The 17,899-nt window shown below is 43.0% G+C and overlaps 1 protein-coding gene across 1 annotated transcript; it reads right to left on the minus strand.

The window, feature by feature from the left end:
- Positions 1-3,343: 3,343 nt before the first annotated feature.
- Positions 3,344-13,223, minus strand: LOC117794941 (uncharacterized). The gene is made up of 4 exons (XM_071606089.1): positions 12,535-13,223; positions 10,333-10,481; positions 8,096-8,174; positions 3,344-7,324 (listed from the first exon to the last, which is right to left on the minus strand). Exons 1-4 carry the CDS (start codon positions 13,221-13,223, stop codon positions 7,222-7,224), a joined length of 1,020 nt encoding a protein of 339 aa, XP_071462190.1. The 3' UTR covers positions 3,344-7,221.
- Positions 13,224-17,899: the final 4,676 nt, after the last annotated feature.

Here is a 17,899-nt window from a genome sequence, read left to right on the forward strand (position 1 = left end):
TTCATGAGAATATTTTTTTTTAATTGAGCAAATCAGAATCCCCACCACCACCACATTTCAACCCTTCAGTAGTCACTCCTTCCAACCTGGCTCAGCCTCAAATCTAGAGCATGTGATTCCTCTGCTCAAAAGTTTTTCAGACTCCTGTTGCTTGTAATAGTCTCTAAGCTAGCATGTTAAGTCTTCCCTGATCTGGCAGGCAGCATTGTTTCAGTTGCAAGTGATAGAAGCATGGCCCAATCTAGCACCTGAACCCAGGACAGCAGGGTCTGCAAATACCTCTTTCATTCACCACTCTATTTCCAGGTCCAGCAATGGTGCTTGGCACTTAGAATACTTTGGTTAAGTATTTGTGGAATAACTAAATAAAATGGCTTAAATTTTAAAAAGGAAAACATATGCTCTGGTAACAGAGGGAAGGAAGAGGAGCTGGACACAGAACAGTGTGGGTCCAGGGACACAAACAACATCATCCTGTGTTTCTGTCTCTGTCCCTCTCTTGGTATGGGTCCTCCCATAGTGGACATGGTAGAACAGGGTAAGGGAGGGCCTAGCTTGATACAACACCAGGTTTAGAAACTTCAGAAGAGAGACTCCATCCATTTCAGTATTTAAAAAAAGAAATAAATCCCAGGCAAGTACTCTGATTGATTAGGCTGGGGTCATGTGAATTTTCTCTAGGGCAATCACCAGGGAAAGGAGGATGGAATATTATGATTGGTCAACCTTGGGTCTCTTGCCTGGTGGGAGGCTCAACCGTTTCCTGTGATTGGCAGCCCTTGCAAAAGCCCTTGATTGCAGTGGAGGAGGGGCAGTTACCCAAAAGGAAAGAACCCAGGAGGGGTGCTGTTATCAGAAGACAAGGAGAATCTGGTACTGGCAGGAAAAACAAAAAGCCAAATGTCTGGAGACTAGTGCATAAATACTCCCTCAGCATGAGACTGGAGTGTGAGTCCCAGGACAGCCTGGAGGAGCCTGTAACAAGCTTGAAATGATTTTAAGATCTCAGTTTTATCTTTTTAAATCTGTGCTCACTTTAACAGAAAAGCAATGCTTTAAAATTTTCACTACTGAATTAAACCTGTCCCTAAGAAATCTTGCCATATTTGGGGGAGGAGGGGCTGTTGCACCCCTTGAAACCCTGTTATACCCTTAAAAGTATGCAAAGGCCACGAGGAGAAGCAAGACTTGACCTTGACAGTTTCCTCCAGGCTATCTTCTAACTACTCTGGTGACAGATAGCATCCATTCCTGTCTGTGCTGTATTCATGCTATGCTCCCCTTTCCTGGATTGTTCTCCCCTGTCCTCTCAAGTCCCACATCCTTGTATTGGGTCGCTCCCTTTGTCCTTTAGACCCAGTGTATTATACTGGAAAGAGCCCTGAAGACCAAGGGTCACGTTCTATGGTTGCCCTCAATTCTCTGCATGACTTCTCTCTGTGAGTTATTTCCTCTCTGTAACTCCATTTCCTCTTCTGTAAAATGAGAGTCGGATTGATCTGTTAGCAAAGGGAAGCTCTCCCTCCCTCCCTGCCTCCCCCACCCCCAGCCTCTCTTGAAATACTCCCAACTAGGAGGAGTGCACTCTGCACTGACCAAATTCTAGAAATTTTTATTGATTCAGAAATTCAGGAGCTGGATCTTTTTTTTTCACTGGTAAATGAGAAGGGTTAAGATCAGTGCTCAAATCAGGGGATTTCTCTCTTTCTCAGGCCTGGAAATGAGATCTGTCCTTTAGGAAATGGTCCCACCCATACTCTACCCCTGTTTCACACACTTTGTTTACCAGTAACCAGATTGAGGCCTAGGGGAGAGGAGGCCACTTGGATCACTGAGCTTAGCAAAGCAAGTTTTCTGTGTAATCAGACATGGCTCAGAAGAAGGTCAAAGCCCCAGCTGATTCCTGCTCAGTACCAGGTGGCAGACAGAGGAAGGAATTCCACTGTTCAAGGCCTCTCTGGCTCAGGATTGCCTTAACCCTTGCTTCTCTCCCATCCTTCTCCCTTCCCACAAGTTAAGGAGTACAGAGCTAGGTACCAAGTCAATATGCTCTAATATAATGTGATAAGGAAAAATGCTTTTGAAAAACTTAAAAGAGAAGCGTACACATTTCAGCAAAAGGACAAGTTGAGCTGTAGTTATTTATTGCTAAGCAGAATGAGGGCATATAGCATCAAGACACAGGAAGAATGGTCTGAATTTTTTTCTTTTTGGTGCTGGGGATTGAACTCAGGGACTTGTGCATGTGAGGCACACACTCTACCAACTGAGCTATAGCCCCAGCCCCTGAATATCTCTTTATAATTGAATAGTTTTGCCTCACGAGTGCGACTTCAGCTTTAAGGAGTATGACAGATATATTTTGAAAATAATGTCTAGTGATATGGACTTGCTAGAGTAGGAATGATTCTTTGGGGGGAAACAGTTCCCCCAGAGTGATTTTAGAAGGCTGGGGGGAACCCTAATTCCTCTTCTAATGTGGTGCAATTGAGGGATATTAAAACCTTTGGTAGGTGCCTTGTCAGATCATGGGCTGGGTATGTTACCAAATAGTTCTGTCTCATCTCTTACCAGAGCAAGGACTGCTTAAAATGGGCAGGTGGGGCGGGGGCAAGTTCACATGTGCCCTCCAACCCAATTTAATGGAGCTTGACATAATTTGTGGGGAAATGCAGGGGGCATGCAGGTGTGTACCAAACTGGTAAGTGTGTCATGAGACCTTGGGCAAGTATCCAAGCACCGCCTTCCTGAATTGCTCCTAGAGGAAAAGGAGCCTGTTTCAACTTTCTTTACTTCTTAAAGTGTTCCTTTGATTAGACAGGAGATAGCAGTCTGTTTAGCAATATTACTATTATTATTCTGCCATGGTTATATATATATTTTTAAACATTTATTTCTTTTAGTTATTGGCGGACACAACATCTTTGTATGTGGTGCTGAGGATCGAACCCGGGCCGCACGCATGGCAGGCGAGCGCGCTACCGCTTGAGCCACATCCCCAGCCCCATGGTTATATTTTTAAAGTAGACTTTTTCTTTTGCCAAGAGCAAATGGAAAGACACATTTGTACTTGTAAATCCAACTGAAGCTTTGCAAGGTTTTCCAAGATAGGTTGAAAATGTATTCTAGGTTCACTGATGCTCAAACAGGAATTTTCCCCCATCCCCAGGTCAAGGATTCAGACTTCTTAAGAGAACTTAAATACAAACTCTTTTTAAAAATAAAATAAGCTTTATTATTGCTATAGAAGTAACACATTTTGTTTATACAAGAATTACTTGGAAAATACATAAAAGTATAAAAAGAAAAACAAGCATCATTTATGATACTAGAAACTCAGGCATAACTGCTGTTCACATTTTGTTATATTTCTTCCCAGCCTTTTTTCCATAGAGAGATACAAAACTATGCATGCAAAATGTCCCCAATATATACTTATATTACATATTCAGGAACATATTGCAAAAATAATTCTGCACCTTACTTTTAGTATGAAAGCAATCCACAGATAACTACTACTAGATTTATTTTTTGTTTCTGCCCTCCATCCTTTTGCCTGTATATTGATACAAAACTATGCATGCAAGATGTTCCCAATATATTCATAGTGCATATTAGGAACACATCGCAAAAACAGTTTAGCATCTTTCTTTGATCTCTTATAGTGCTACAATTCAGAGGTAACCACCTTCAAACTTTAGGTTTACTTCTTCCTGGCCTTTTTTCCATATTATTGATACAAAACTACAAATGCAAAATGTTCCCAATACATTCTTATTACATATTAGGAACACATCGCAAAAATAGTTCAGCATCTTTTTTTTCCCCCCATGCTAGGGATTGAACTCAGGGCCTCACACATGCACTCTACCACTGAGCTACAATCTCAGCCCCTCACATCTTTCTTTGATCACACATTAGATCATAACTCAGAGATAACCACTATGAAGTGTTGATGTATTTCCCCCTAGCCTTTTATCTGGAGATTGATACAAAACTATGAAGATAGAATGCTCTGTATGTATTATATTTCAGAGAAGGGAAAAAACAAAAAAAGTGTTTCTTTTATCACTAAACATTTTACCATACTTCTTCTTTTTTTTTTTTTTTTGGTGGTGCTGGGGATTGAACCCAGGGCCTTGTGTACATGTGAGGCAAGCACTCTACCAACTGAGCTATATCTACAGCCCGTGAGTACATTTTTATGTCACAAAAGTTATTTTTAGAAATATTAGTTTAGATGAAAGCACCCTATTCCATTGTATTAAATACACTGTATTTTATTTAGTCAATCCTCTGTTGTTGGCCATTCAGGATGGTCTCAATTTCCATCCTTAAAAATACTGAAATGAAAATATTTTTCTGGTTTTATGACTTTCTGTTCACGCAGTTTCATGTTTTTCTTGGCTACTTGTATGGAGTCAACACATTAAAGATGACCTTGTGTCTATAATGCTTACAGCTAATGTATTTCCAGTTGTTTTCTTGAACCTAAATTCTTCATTTTAACATCCTAGCCTGAATATAAAATCACATGCCCTGTGTAAATTTCAATTCACTAAATAAAAATTTAAAAGATAAAGACACTTCCACTAAACTCCTATGAGAATACCATTCAGTTCCCCACTGCATGGCACCCAATTTCCTCCTGATCTTTTCATAGACTGATCTTGTAATACTTACAATACATATTGCTATGAAGATGAGTGGCTCCCAGACCTTTCAGTTATCAATCTGTCACAAGTGCACAGTGGTATCTCGTGACATGATGATCCCCGAGATGTCTGAGGTCTCTGCATCGTTGGCCCAAAATTGCTGTATCGCCCATGACCCCTAAAGACTTTTTAGAGAATTATGTTTGACAGTGTGAAAAAAAAAACAAAAAACATAGCATAACAACAACAATGACAACAACAAAAAATACATGGAAAAGTACAGAAAGGAGAAACTTTTGGTCCTATTCTACCACCATTAAGCAACAAGAATATTTGTTTTGTATGTTCCCTCCAGTTTTTGCTCCTAGTTTTCAGTTAATGGAGTCTGTGGGATTTTCTGGCCCTGATTTTTAAAACTTGTTTTGTAAGCATTTTACAGGCTTCTAGGTCATTTTTACAGTTATCACAGCCATAAAAGGTACTATTGAGTGAGGGACTAAATTAACAATTATGGTTGGACATTCCATTTGCTTTCCCTCAATTTGGCTGAATCTATAGAAAATATTAAATATGGGCTAAAGATTTCAAATGAATTTAAATCATACTTTTTTGGCTTGTGCCCATTGACTTGTATACACAGCTGGGTAACTTACAATCATTAGTTAGTGATACTGAGGCTAATCATGGGCCTCACCCAGAAAGTGTCCAGATCATCAGTTTCACCTGGACTAATCAGCTTAATCTGAAAATTTTCTAACAAAACATGCTAACTACTTCAACTCCAGTCACTACTGTGTAGTCAGTTCTGATTAATAGATTTAGAGGAAGAGGTCCTAGAAGCTAGTCTCTGATGTGTCCTTAACCTCCAGGAATCCTAGTTTTCTGTTTGTAATTGTTTTTCTCTGCCTTACTCTACTTATCTTTCAAGGTTGGGGCAAATAATAGATAGGAAAGCATCTGGAAAAGTAGGTAAAAGCACCATACAAAGCAAGATGTTGGAATTATGATGAATCTGAAGATTGTATCTCTGCCACAAGGGTCTGGCCAGGAGTGGAGTTGGGGACTGAGAACAGGTGAGGGTGCTGCCTCAGGAGAGCCAGAGTTCAAAGTAACCAAGTCTCAGCCTGCTGCATGCACTGTTTTTGGCTTCCTGACTCTAGTGCTGAAGGCAGGGCCACCACCCCACTCTCCCACCAGTTGCTCAGATTCTAGAGCTCAATAGTTTAAGGGGAGTGCTCCAGGGCTGCAGCAACCACAGGAAGCAGAATTATTTCTGGGCTCCTCCCTAAGGACTCAATTTACTATTCTCATGGGGCTTAAGCCCTTTTGAATTTACTAAAGAGATCAATTGTGGAGCCAGGGATAGGTGGTTATCAGGAAAGAATCCAGAGATCCTTCTTCATTTAGTAAGCAGTAACTAACTAATGGATGGGCATGAGTGGGGGTACAGGGGCGGGGAGATACACATTTTCTGCAACTGGTGTATATATACTGTTTTTCATTGGAGAATAATGTAATAAAGTATAAAAGCGTATATGAAACTTTAGGGTTATGAGACTAATACTGCAGGCCAACGGAAAGACAGATCTTTAGAAATTTATGCCAACTTGGATATAGTCCTAGACTTTAACTTATGTCAATAAACTTTCATTGATCTTCCCCAAGCATGCTGTGTGTGTTTTACTGGGATTGAACCCAGAGGTGCTTTACCACTAAGCTACATCTCCAGCCCTTTTTATTTTTCATTTTGAGACAGGGTCTCACTAAGTTGTTGAAACTATCCTTGAAAGAGCCATTCTCCTGCCTTAGCCTCCCCAGTTGCTGAGATTACAAGCATGGGCCACTGTGTCTGGCTTCAAGCATGCTTTTTGAACCTATTTTTATTTTCCTCTTGCACAGTCTCTCAGGAAAGCTGCCTGTTAACTCCCATCTAATAGGATCATGTTTTTTCCAATGTTGCCCTGAGCTCTACAGTCCAGGATTCATGGAACAAACCCAATCCCCTGTGGTTCCTTCTGCCTTGATGGGTTGACAGGCATGGTGTTTTAAAACATTCAGCAAAATAATTTGCAATGCAGAGTCCTTATTAGGGTTTTTTTTAATTGGACATTGCCTGTATTAACTGAAATCAAAAGCAGTATACAATCCTTCCATCTCCCCACACTGGAGAATATGCAACTGTTTTCCTATTTGGGGTTCCACATTTGTCCTTGTTTGTGTGTAGGTATAATTGTTACAGAGTTGGAACCACTGCATTTTCCTGTGGCCCTGGTTATTGGCATCTATTTTTCCATGTAACATTGACACACATCTGTTCAAATCAATTGACATTCCCATTGTGACTGACTCATTTGGTGGGAAAAACAAATTTACATGCCAACTTTACAAAGAAGCATGGGTATGGGGGAACAGCAGGAAGAAATGGTGGGAGAGGATTCTTTTGACTTACAGATCATATAACATTTTCCAATAACATTTTTAAAGATGTATAATATTACACTGAGTGATTGATTCTATTTTACTCCCCTATGGTGGGACACTTGGGTGGTTTTCAATACCTAGTGAGTTAGAAATGCATATAAGTTACAGCCTTTGAAAGATGATTATATTTTCTTGAAACAGGAGTCTTCCATGTCCAGATCCCCGCCAAGAGTGTTGATGTAGTGTTCCTTGATTGGAAAAAAAAAATCAGTACTGCTAACTGGAGATGTTGGATGTTTTCAAAAAATATTCTTGTGATTAAAGTTTTTACAAAATTATGTTTAATTCTACTTTATCAAAGTAACCTGTATATCTTGTCCCCCAACTTATAGAAATGTCTATTTAGATTTAGAGTTAGGCCAAACTTTTCCTGTTTTAAGAAGCACATCTGTCTAATAAACTTTATACAATGCCTTATGTCCAGCAGCTTCCTCACTAACAAATACCATGTGTTGGGAAAAATTGGGCAAACAATGGAAAGGTGTCTAGTTGAGGGTGGTAAAGCTGGATCAATTAATCAGCTGACTATACACTGATTCACTTTATATGTCTCCCATACATTATGTTGCACATTTAGCAATGTTGAAAAACAAAACAATTTTTAAAAATAATTTAGGGAGTTGTTAAAGAGAATTTATAGTCTGGAACGAATTGCCATCTTCTTAACTGACACAGAAATGTTTGGCTAAAATATTGTTTTATTCAGAATTTTGTCCTTGGAGGAAAATCTAGGCATACTGCAACTTTGTGTAATTAAAGGTGGAAGGAATGTTTTAAGTCAGAAGGGCACCATGCTATCAGGAGGTTGTGTGGACGAGCTCAATTTGGGCACCTTTTGGGAGCCCTGAGAGAGGCCGCCCAGATTCTGGAAGGTAACGCCCCCAAATTAGGATCCCTCGTTCCCCTGCCCTCCTCCCCTCCTGGTCCGCAATCGCAATCAATCGCAATCGGTGCCTCACCTGGATCCTGCAGGCGCCCTCTGAAGGGAGCCAGATGGCGTGGACAAGGTCCTCCAGGAAGTTTGGGCGGCACTCTCTCCTGGCTCGAAGGAGAACCATACAGAACGGGAAGAAAAAAAAGGGAAGCTGGTTAGCTGCAGAAGGGGAATTTCCTGGTGGTCCTATTCCAACCCCCAGTGCAATGGAAGGCAGACCTGTTCGCCATTCGCGCCCGGGGACTTCTGGCTGGAGGGGCCCTGGCCATTGGGGGCGGGAATAGCAGCGCAGCGGCAAGGGAGTCAAGAGCCTGCAGAGGTCTCAAGGTCGCAGCGCCCCTGGGAGCCTGAGGGACCCCGCTGGCCCGAAGGGACCCAAGCCTCCCTCGCACACTGCATTGCTCAGGCGCAAGGGAGTCTGGGAGAGCAAATGTTTCACGCGGCTGGAGCCAGACTCTCCGCTCTAGACTACTCGCAACCTTGGGTCTCCCCCCCAACTGGAAATTAGGGTCCCACGCCCGGCCCCTCGGGAAGACTATTACAAGGTGTCTCATAGCAACAAGAGGGTTACGTGTGTGCGTGTGCAAGTTTTGGTTTTGTCCTTTAAGATGACAAAAAGACGTGGGAAAAGATTCCACACCTCCCTTCGTTGTTTGCCAGTAGTCATTTACCTGACCAGGCCTCAGATTTAAAAAAAAAAAAAAAAAAAAAAATCAGATCTAAAGTGATTTTCATAGGGATAGTCCTCTTTTCTAGGTCAACTGTGAAGTTCCTAGGCGACAACCCCCCTCCCCCGTTTTCTCACCAAAGGCTTAATGGGCCAGTCAAATGAGGGGTGGAGGTGCTGATGTGCAGCATTAATTAGCGATAGCACCTGCCCACAAGTTTGGAATCACTAAGGGCCCCTGAATTGACAGTTCAGGTGCTGTCCTGAGCTGTGAAGCTAATGCCTTTCCAGTGGGACCTCCTGTGATTTTTCTAGAGTGACAAAGGTGTGGTTGGTGTCGCACCTTCGGGGTAGAAATCTGGGGCCCGATTTGGGGAGAGGCGGAAAAAATAAGTTAGAAACACAGAGCCTCATTGCAGGGCCTTGTCCTCAGGTCACTGCAGTCCCTGCTGGCCGCAGACTCAGATTCCTAGGGAAGAGTCATTGCCCTCCACATCGCCTTGGGTTCACCTGCCCTCCAGAAAGGCCTCGCTTGATCCTTCTTGGATACCTGAAGTCCAGGAAAGCTCCCCGCAACACAGTAGAGGTAAGGAAGGGGAGATGCGGGAATAGGGCCCCATAATCTTTCCTGAAGTCAAAAGTGCTTTCCACTCAAGGACATGAGCCGGTTTACCAGGAACCGCTGAGAGAATTAGGGGTAGCTGGCAGTCAACCCCCTTTCTGCCTCCCCTTACTCCTTTCCCACATCCCCACCTGTTTCCTTGTTGGGGACTTAAGACGAGCTTTCCTCGATGTCCAGTGGGTGGCATTCTAATAAGTCATCAGAAAGGGCTTTCTCCCCCCCCCCCCCCATCATTTCAGCTTTCTTTACCTGGGCAGGCAAAAAGGCTGCTAAAATAAAGCCTGTCACACCCAGTCACGTATTCAAAGACAGGCAGGCAAACGTTTCCTGGAGGACAAACTGGCTAGTCCCAAGAGAGTGCTCCCAGGGCAGATGCTGCAGGCGACTTACCTGGGTGGTGGGCCCGTAGAAAAGTCCCAGACTTATCCTGGCAGCAGGAACAATACTCCAGGGCACCAATGGATCACTGCAGTACTGTTCCCGCTGCTAGGGCACGGCTGAGTGCTGAGTGTGGGACACCAGGTTCCTTTTCAATGTGAACTGCCTGCGTACAAGCGACCCCCGACCTGCTGCCCCTCCCAGTCTGGCAGAACAGTGTAGCCCTCCCCCGACTAAGGCGACTAAGGCGGTGCTGCCTGGGCAGCAAAGGGCGCAGACCACAAGACACCCCCCCCCCGCCCCACCTACCTGTTCTGAAAGCTGCCTTGCAGGGAATGGGTCCTGGTGGTATCCAGCAGATCCCCACCTTCAACCTTCCCCGCGAGGGGGTATAGCAGCGCCTCACGTTTTGAACCATTTAGAGCACTTCAAAACATGAATTGCTGCTGCATCCCCTCGGAGTCAACGAAGGGGGACTGCTCTGGGATACCTGCGGGTGAAGAAAGAATAGGTGACAGGAAAGAAGTCCCACCCTGCCCCGCCCAATTGGGAGGATGAAGTAAAAGACTAAGACACGACTCTCCAATTAACGTACTTTTAATAACTTCGCAGTTTGATTTCCAGGATCTGCAGGCAGAGTGAAGGGTGTGGCTCTCAATTCCCTCCCGACCCGCGGAGGATGAATACAGCGCTGAAATGCAGAGCGATGGGTGATGGAAATTAGGATGGAAGAGAATCTTACCTCTGAAAAATACACGAAAGATAAGATTAAATAAATCGAGACAATTTGGCAACATCTGCATTAACTCTTGCCAGTTTCAAGGTCTTGGTGAAACTTCTTCCTGCTGCATATTATTTCTCATTAATTGTCCCCATTTTTTAAAAAGCCCCGTTTTAATTTATTGAAAATAAACACGGATGATTTAAAGGCGATAATCACTTTGAGTTATTTTTTAATGGCAAAGAATGAGAGATAATTTTTTAAACTGGGGACTCAAACTTATTTATAAGTGATTTACACCTATCAATGTCACCCATCAAAACACAAATCAAAAAGTTTAAATTCTTGATGTCAAATCACTCCTTCCTGTCTCAAGCAGCTCCACAGAAACTCACGTCCTGAAATGGCCGGCACTGTGCATGCTCCTTAATGATTAACTCATTAGATACCACTTTTTTCTTTTCAAAATGGACATATATTAGCAATAAATTCATGCATTCCTCTCCTTTTTTAAAACAAAATATTCAAGTAAGCATAAGGAAAAAAAACACCCTTAAACCTGGAATCACAAACCTAAAAGTTAAAAGAACAAAACCATTGTAGCTTTGAAAATTAAAATACATTTAAGTACAAATAGTAGATATTTAAAGTAACCAAATCTGCTATTTGTTTTTGTTTCATTTTAAAATTATGTGGGATTTTTTTAAACCAGTGTAATGAATGTCGTGTCCTATTTGTTAATAAAATATGCAGAGTACTTAATGAGATTAGGTACAAAATTCATAAAACAACAGCCTGAGATCTGTTACTAACATATACACTTTTTTCATCATGATAAACAAAGTCATTAATTACAATTTAATGCCACTTCCTAAATTCGGACAATTAAGTGTCTCTAAATTCCATCTTGCTTTGGCTATATTAACGATTTTTACATTGACCTTTGGGATTAATGGAGGAAAAACGTCGTTGGTTGCCCTTAAAAAGAAAAAAAAAAAACATGTTTAGCAAATGTACGATTATACTTTAGAAGTCCGTAACTTTCTCCCAATTAAATATTTTATGTCCTGCACAAATATGTGAGTCATCACATCAGAGGTTAAAATCACTTCTAATTTAACATTCCCTTAGGAAAAGCAAAGTTCTTTCGAAATAACATAGGTATCAAAAGGCGAAGGTCCTTCCACATTACTTTGTGAACTCACTGGAATCGAATTCATTAATACTTTCCTCTTAACCCCTTTCTTCTCTCTCAGTGACTGTACAACGACTTACATCCAAAAAAAGCCACCTCGATTCCCTAGTTTATGAATGTCCCCTGAGACTGAAATTTACTTACGAAAAGAGAGTACAAAGAGGAGTCTTGTCACATCAGGAGAGGGTCATTCGCTGATACAATAGACAAAGAATCAATACTTTCGAGTTGCCATAGCCCCACCCCCTTCTGAACTGCAACGTGTTTGACCAAATGATTTAAGAGCCAAAGAATACGCCTCTTCCTCTGTTCATATTTTAAAACGTTCTGTCTTTTAAATTTGCAAATATCTTGTTCCCCACACCCCAAACACATGGTGCGCTTTTTCTGTGCGCATTCGGGCCAAACTTTCCCAATGTCAAGTTTCCTACAGGGAAAACTAAACAATCTTGAAAGCTGTAATTCGGGAAGGGCAATGCAAAATTATTCTCACATTTCTTCCCAAGACATATTTTACTGCTTACAAATACGAGTTACCAAAAACCCATTTACATTCCGTCAAAACAGGTCGTTTCCAACCCGGGAGAGATTGACAGTCAGTCACTGCCCCTTACTCAGTTTTCTCTCCCAGCCCCTCCCAATGTTAACTTTTCTCAGCCCGTTTCCTGAGAATTTTCCCGGCCACGCTCACTTGATGAACACTTTAAAGGTCTATTTCCCCCCCCCCCCAAGCCCAACCCTCAAACGTGTTTTCCCACCCCAAAGCGACACAAAACTTTTTTCAGAATTATCACTAGACTTGTTTCAGACTCCCATAACCAACGTTACAATTGGGGAAAAATGCCAGCCAACAAGTCCCTTTTTAAAAAATCGCATGTCACCTCTCGTTCCACTCGAAAATGGCGCCGAAATCGAAGAACTTCTTAAATTTCATTGTAAGCTTTTTGCAAAGGTTTCTGGGATTTTCCTGCGAAGCTGCTTCGCCGCGTCTGAGAGCTAGCGAAGGAACAAGCAAGCGAGACAGGGAGGAAGGAAAAGGTGGGTGGGGAGGCGGAAAGACAGCTAAACCGACAGACAAACAGCGAGAGAGGGCGAGGGCCGGGGCACAGAACAGGGCCAGGACTTGGGAGACGGTGGGATCGCACGGCGCGAGGTGCCTGGCACGGAGCAACAGGCACCCAGAGCCGGGGGCTGGGGTGGCGGCACCGCGGGCGCGCTCCGCTGGCTGTGGCCGAAGCTCGGAGAGAGGCGTGGTGGAGGCGGAATGGAGTGGAGCCGAGCAGAGCTGAGCAGAGCGCAGGGCAGGAGCGGTGCGCACCCAGGGAGCGAGCAGGAGCAGCCAGCAGAGAGGCTCCCGGAGCGGTCCTAGAAAAAGCCGGCTTGGGGGGCGTGGCCACGCGGTGCTCAAGCTCCCCGCCCCCCAGTTCTCCCGCTCCTCTCTGGGGCCCGGGGGCGGAAGGGGGGAGGGGAAAAGAGGGAGCGGTAGGGAAGGGGGGGCGGTATGCAGGCGCTCAGCGCCACAGCCTTGGCTCCAAGCCGGTGAGGGCCAAGAAGGACACAGGGCGCCCATAATAACCGAATGCAGAGCAGAATAGCAGGGGTCCAGGGAGAAAAAAAAGGGAAAATAGAGAATGGCTAAGCCAAGGGCACACCCAGAGACCCACCCGACAGAAGCTACCCTGCGCTCACTGGTCCTATCATGGTGTCCTTTGAGTTGCCAGCAAGGCGCTGCTGGGTGGTTGAGCGAAGCCTCTTGAGTTGTGCTTCTTGGGTATGTCTGAAATGATTTGGGAGATGAAACAGGGGACTTCAGACTGCGTGAGCATAACGCTCTCGCCACGCATTTGAGTCCCGATCTGTTGGGACTCCCCTGACCTGATCACGCTACAAAGCTCTCTTTAGAAAAGTCCCTGGAACCGGACGAGCCCCCTTAGGTCCTGATGGTCCATTTTGAGGGCACGGCCCGGAGGGAGGGAGCAATATTTTATACATGTGTGCAGTCCAAGAAGGGAAACTGAAGGGAATTGAAATTTAGAAACAGAAGAGAAAGCGAGCCCTTATTCTGGGATGCTAGATACCGTTAGGGACCTATGTTATTTAATGGGTGTGAGAATGGCATTGAAGGTAGGATGATGTCCTTATCCGCAAAAGATACATACCGAAGTGTAGAGAAGTGAAACGTTACGATGTCTGAAATTTTCAAATGATGCAGCTAAACTAACATCCGCTCACATTCACACACACACACACACACACACACGCATGGAGGAGGGGGGAGAGAAAGTTGCAGTATACTAACATTAGTTGCTACCTGGTGTGTGTGTGTGGGGGGGTAAACAGACATTCATTGTACTGTTCTTTCAATTTTCTTGTATATTTGCAAAATGTCACAATAAAATTTTTGAGAGAAACCCCTTATAAAATAGTGCCTGTACGCCGTCGTGGAAAATGAACGCGGCTTCTTTTTCACCCCCTGTCCCGGGTGAGACAAATCTTTAAGCCAGCAGCGCTCAAACTCAGTGGGATCTGGACGGGAAGAGCAATGGGTAGCGCTGGCCTGAAGCTGACAAGGCCCAGAGCAAGGGACGAAGGCCCGGAATGGCCATGGGGACCCCAGACAGGTGGGTAGCCAGGCACAATGCGCTGCGGAGGAGCAGCGGAGGAGCTGCGGGGCTTGCTTGCCTGGAGACCCAGGCTGGGGATTGCTTCTCTGGAGTCTTTCTGCTGCCCGGGGGCCCGACTCGACCGGATAGGCTCTGCTACGCCCGCGGACTAATAAGGGAACTCGCCGACCGCAGGAAACTGAGTGGCGCGCTTATAGCTGCGGCGGTGGCCAGGAACCCCTACGCTTCCCCAGGGAAGCCGAAGTTGTCGCAGCCGGTAGACTGTTCACCAGATAATCGAGAACCGCGTGCGGGCTGTGGGAAGAAAAGTCAGGTGCCGAAAGAAAACGGCAACAGTGACACGCGCGCGCGCACGCACGCACACCAAATCAGTATTCAAAAATAAAACCACTGATTCCGCGGTGCTCCGTTCTTGTTTTTTGGGCTACTTAACTCTCGCATGCATTTTACTGCTATTTCTGTAGAACTGATGTAAAAACTTCTATTGACTTCCTTTGCAAGGGCGATCTTGAAGACTCAAGGCGTGCCATCCGCCCGCGGCCTTTTGCCGGCGTCTGTGGGTTTTTTTGGATGCGAAGGGGCTAGAGGGCAGAAGAGTGGAGTCTTCTAGGGTCTGCAAAGTTAATTTGAGAAGTTAACCAAAAAGATTTTGTAGACCAAGATTTTCTTTTCAGGAAAGGGTTTAAAACGGCTGATAACGTGTACGATTTCGGCGGGCGCTAAAAACTGATACTAAGAGCTAAAATTCCCCTATTAACATCTTCAAAATCTTTTCGTGGACATGGCTGAAAGTTTGCCGGGCTGCCAGACGTGACAGAACAAGTTTCTAAATCCTCAGATAGATCATTTATAAAGCCCCTGTGTCCTTGGGGTGAAAGGCTTTCTCTGGGCTTTTTAAGGCTCAGCTTGGTGTGAAAATTTACTTGGGTTGCTGCATGTAAGCATTCATTTCCTTACCTAAATTCAGAAGATTCTCCCGCTGTAAGATGAAAGTTGAGTTTGTGGCATGTCCTCTAAAGAAAAATGGCAACAGCTTTCTTTATTAAACTCCTTTTGCTACATCAGCAAATTAGCAAGCCAGTTGAATATTGATGAATTCTTTGAGGGTGAGTAATATGGCTACAGGCCCGAGAAAGTGAGGGAGGGCAGGCTTAAGTATTTACTCAAGTGAACAATCTTCAAATATTTTCAAATATGGTATCTCGAGGATTTTCTTAGGACCTCCGAAGCAAACCCTGATTTTGCAAATGGCTTCTCTTTTATTAGGCCCTTCTCAACTTCAGAAAATTCACAGGACATAAATTGCCTTAAAAAGTGTCCAGAAGCTCATCCTGAATTAGAAGGGGGGACACAGCTCACCAACCTGGGTGTTAAGGAGGCCTCCAACTGCGGAGGCAGGAGACTTTTTACAGAGCGCTAAGAGCTCCAAACCAACTGCACACATCATCTACTGTTTTGTTTTTGTTTTTGTCACTTCTGAAATACTGTTTAGAACTGAGTATTTTCAAGAAAATAGCACATTTTTTTTCCATTTTCTTCCATGTAAGATTCAGAAATTACCTTGATAAGAAAAAATTATAGTAAGCCAGGGAAGGAGTTTAGCAATAGCTTTGAAGAGTCTGAAGGCACAGATGAGAAAAAATAAATTAGTTCTAGACTGGAGATATTCAATAAGGAGGTTATGAATAACAAGTAATTTGGAATAATTTTGGGAATTTTTTTTTGCAAAACAATTATGAATGAGTCTTTGGAAATAAATATTAAAGAATCAAGTTGAATTGAAACTTCGTGAAATTACAAAGTAAATTTCTAGAACTTAGCAGTTTTTAGTTTAAATAGAAATGCCTTTTATGATTATGTTTTCACCAAGGCCTTGAGTTAGGGAAACAAGACTTTCCTTATGTTGTAAATATCCAGAAGTCTTCAGAGAGATAAAAATCAGGATAGAGTTACAGATTTAACAGAAAGAAAACAACTGGAATCGTGTTATGAAGCTTCTACTGTGTTATTTATAAAGTTTTTTTTCAGGGTTCAAGCAAAGGCTAGTAGTGACTAGTGACTATATAATAATGCCTGCCCTACTACAAGATTAAACCAAAAAGATAGTGCCCTTTGATGATTTTTATTTTATTTTATTAAATTAATCATGATAAAAAATAGTTATTTGCAAACCTTCAAACTTTAAGGAAATTTTTCGTATCTTCTCCCACCACCATGATCTCACCAGAAAAATGTAGAATGAATTAGTAATTTTTTCCTTTCTGCCAAAAAGGAACTTAGTAAGTCAATGATGGCTTTTGCTTTTGATCTCAAGATCTCTTTTCCCTCCACAGAAATGCAGAATCACAGCCTTCAACTGCTGGGATTTCTACTCTAAACATGGCATGTTTTTCTTGTTGGGTGTGTACTATTACTGTCTTAATTACTTCTGGATTTTTGCCCATTAAATCAAAGACTGTCTCAAATGACAGAAATGATCAGATCTTTGCACAAAAGAGGGCCACAACATAGGGGTATAGGATAACCTTCCTCTCTCTTAACACAGTACTGGCCCTACAGTGTGACTGTCCTAAGTGAGCATGGCTTGCTGTCCTTTGCACAGAATGTGAACTGACAGAGCAAAATGTAATGACAGGGACTTGGAGACGGAAAATCCATCTCTTGTGTACATGGTGTCTAGAACAGGACTTCAGGTGTACTTGTGGGCTAGATTTGGTTGCTTGTTTTCTCCATAAAATTATAGTGATCAGTTTCTAATTTTATACTTCTAGCACTTTCCTGGAGTCTTAACTAATTATGAAAAAGAGAAAAGAAAAGAAACTCTAGTATGTATTAATGTCAGTATATCAAATGTACTCATGTTCACGGAGGCTGAAGAATATTTGGATAGTTGGTTTCTCCATTTAAATTTTAAAAATTGAAAAAAAAAATACCAAGCAAACAAACAAACCCACAAGTGACCAGCCCAAGGAGGTCCTGTAAAAAGCACAATGCTCTGCCAAGGCTGAATGACATCACTTTCAGGATCTTGCTATGTAAAGGGAAAATGTTCCTGGGGGCAAATAATATCTTACTGGATAGAAAGAAGAAGATGGAACAGGAAATTAAGGCTGATGAGGGATGCTATGTTTGTTTAAAACCAAGGTGCAGTTGTGTGTATTCCAAAGCATAAACTACTTTATGGAAACATAGGAGAGAAAGTTAATGTAGATAACTGAAACATTTCCATGAAAGTTGTTAACACTGAACTATCCAGAACTTACTTGAAGTTCTTGTTCTTGTCACCATCACAGACTGCTTGTATTAGAAGGAGTGGGGGACTTAATTAGCAGAGTTTACAGGACTGGTGGAAAATGTCATTTCTTTTACCTCCTGTCTCTTAAAATATTCTTTTTTGCATTGCTGGGAATTGAACTCAGGGCCTAGCACATGCTAGGCAACTACTCTGAAGTATACCACCAATCCTTGTAATAAATCTTGGGTAGGATTTACAGTAGTTAACAACTGGAAAAAGCTTCATTCATTGGTATGAGAAAGAAAATGGAAATCTGGATCCATTTGTGTTTTCAGGCGGCGTGGGGGGTACTGGGGATTGAACTCAGGGGCACTCAACCACTGAGCC

Source organism: Marmota flaviventris, chromosome X, assembly GCF_047511675.1.
Source record: "Marmota flaviventris isolate mMarFla1 chromosome X, mMarFla1.hap1, whole genome shotgun sequence".
Taxonomy (NCBI): domain Eukaryota; kingdom Metazoa; phylum Chordata; class Mammalia; order Rodentia; family Sciuridae; genus Marmota; species Marmota flaviventris.

Coding starts and splice junctions, on each gene's coding strand:
- LOC117794941 (XM_071606089.1), bottom strand. CDS start 13,223: ATGGGCGCCCTGTGTCCTTCTTGGCCCTCACCGGCTTGGAGCCAAGGC. Junction 10,482..12,534: donor ATTTTCGAGTGGAACGAGAG/GTGACATGCGAT, acceptor TGTATTTTTCAG/AGGTAAGATTCTCTTCCATC. Junction 7,325..8,095: donor AGGGCGCCTGCAGGATCCAG/GTGAGGCACCGA, acceptor TTTCCAATCAAG/GAACACTACATCAACACTCT.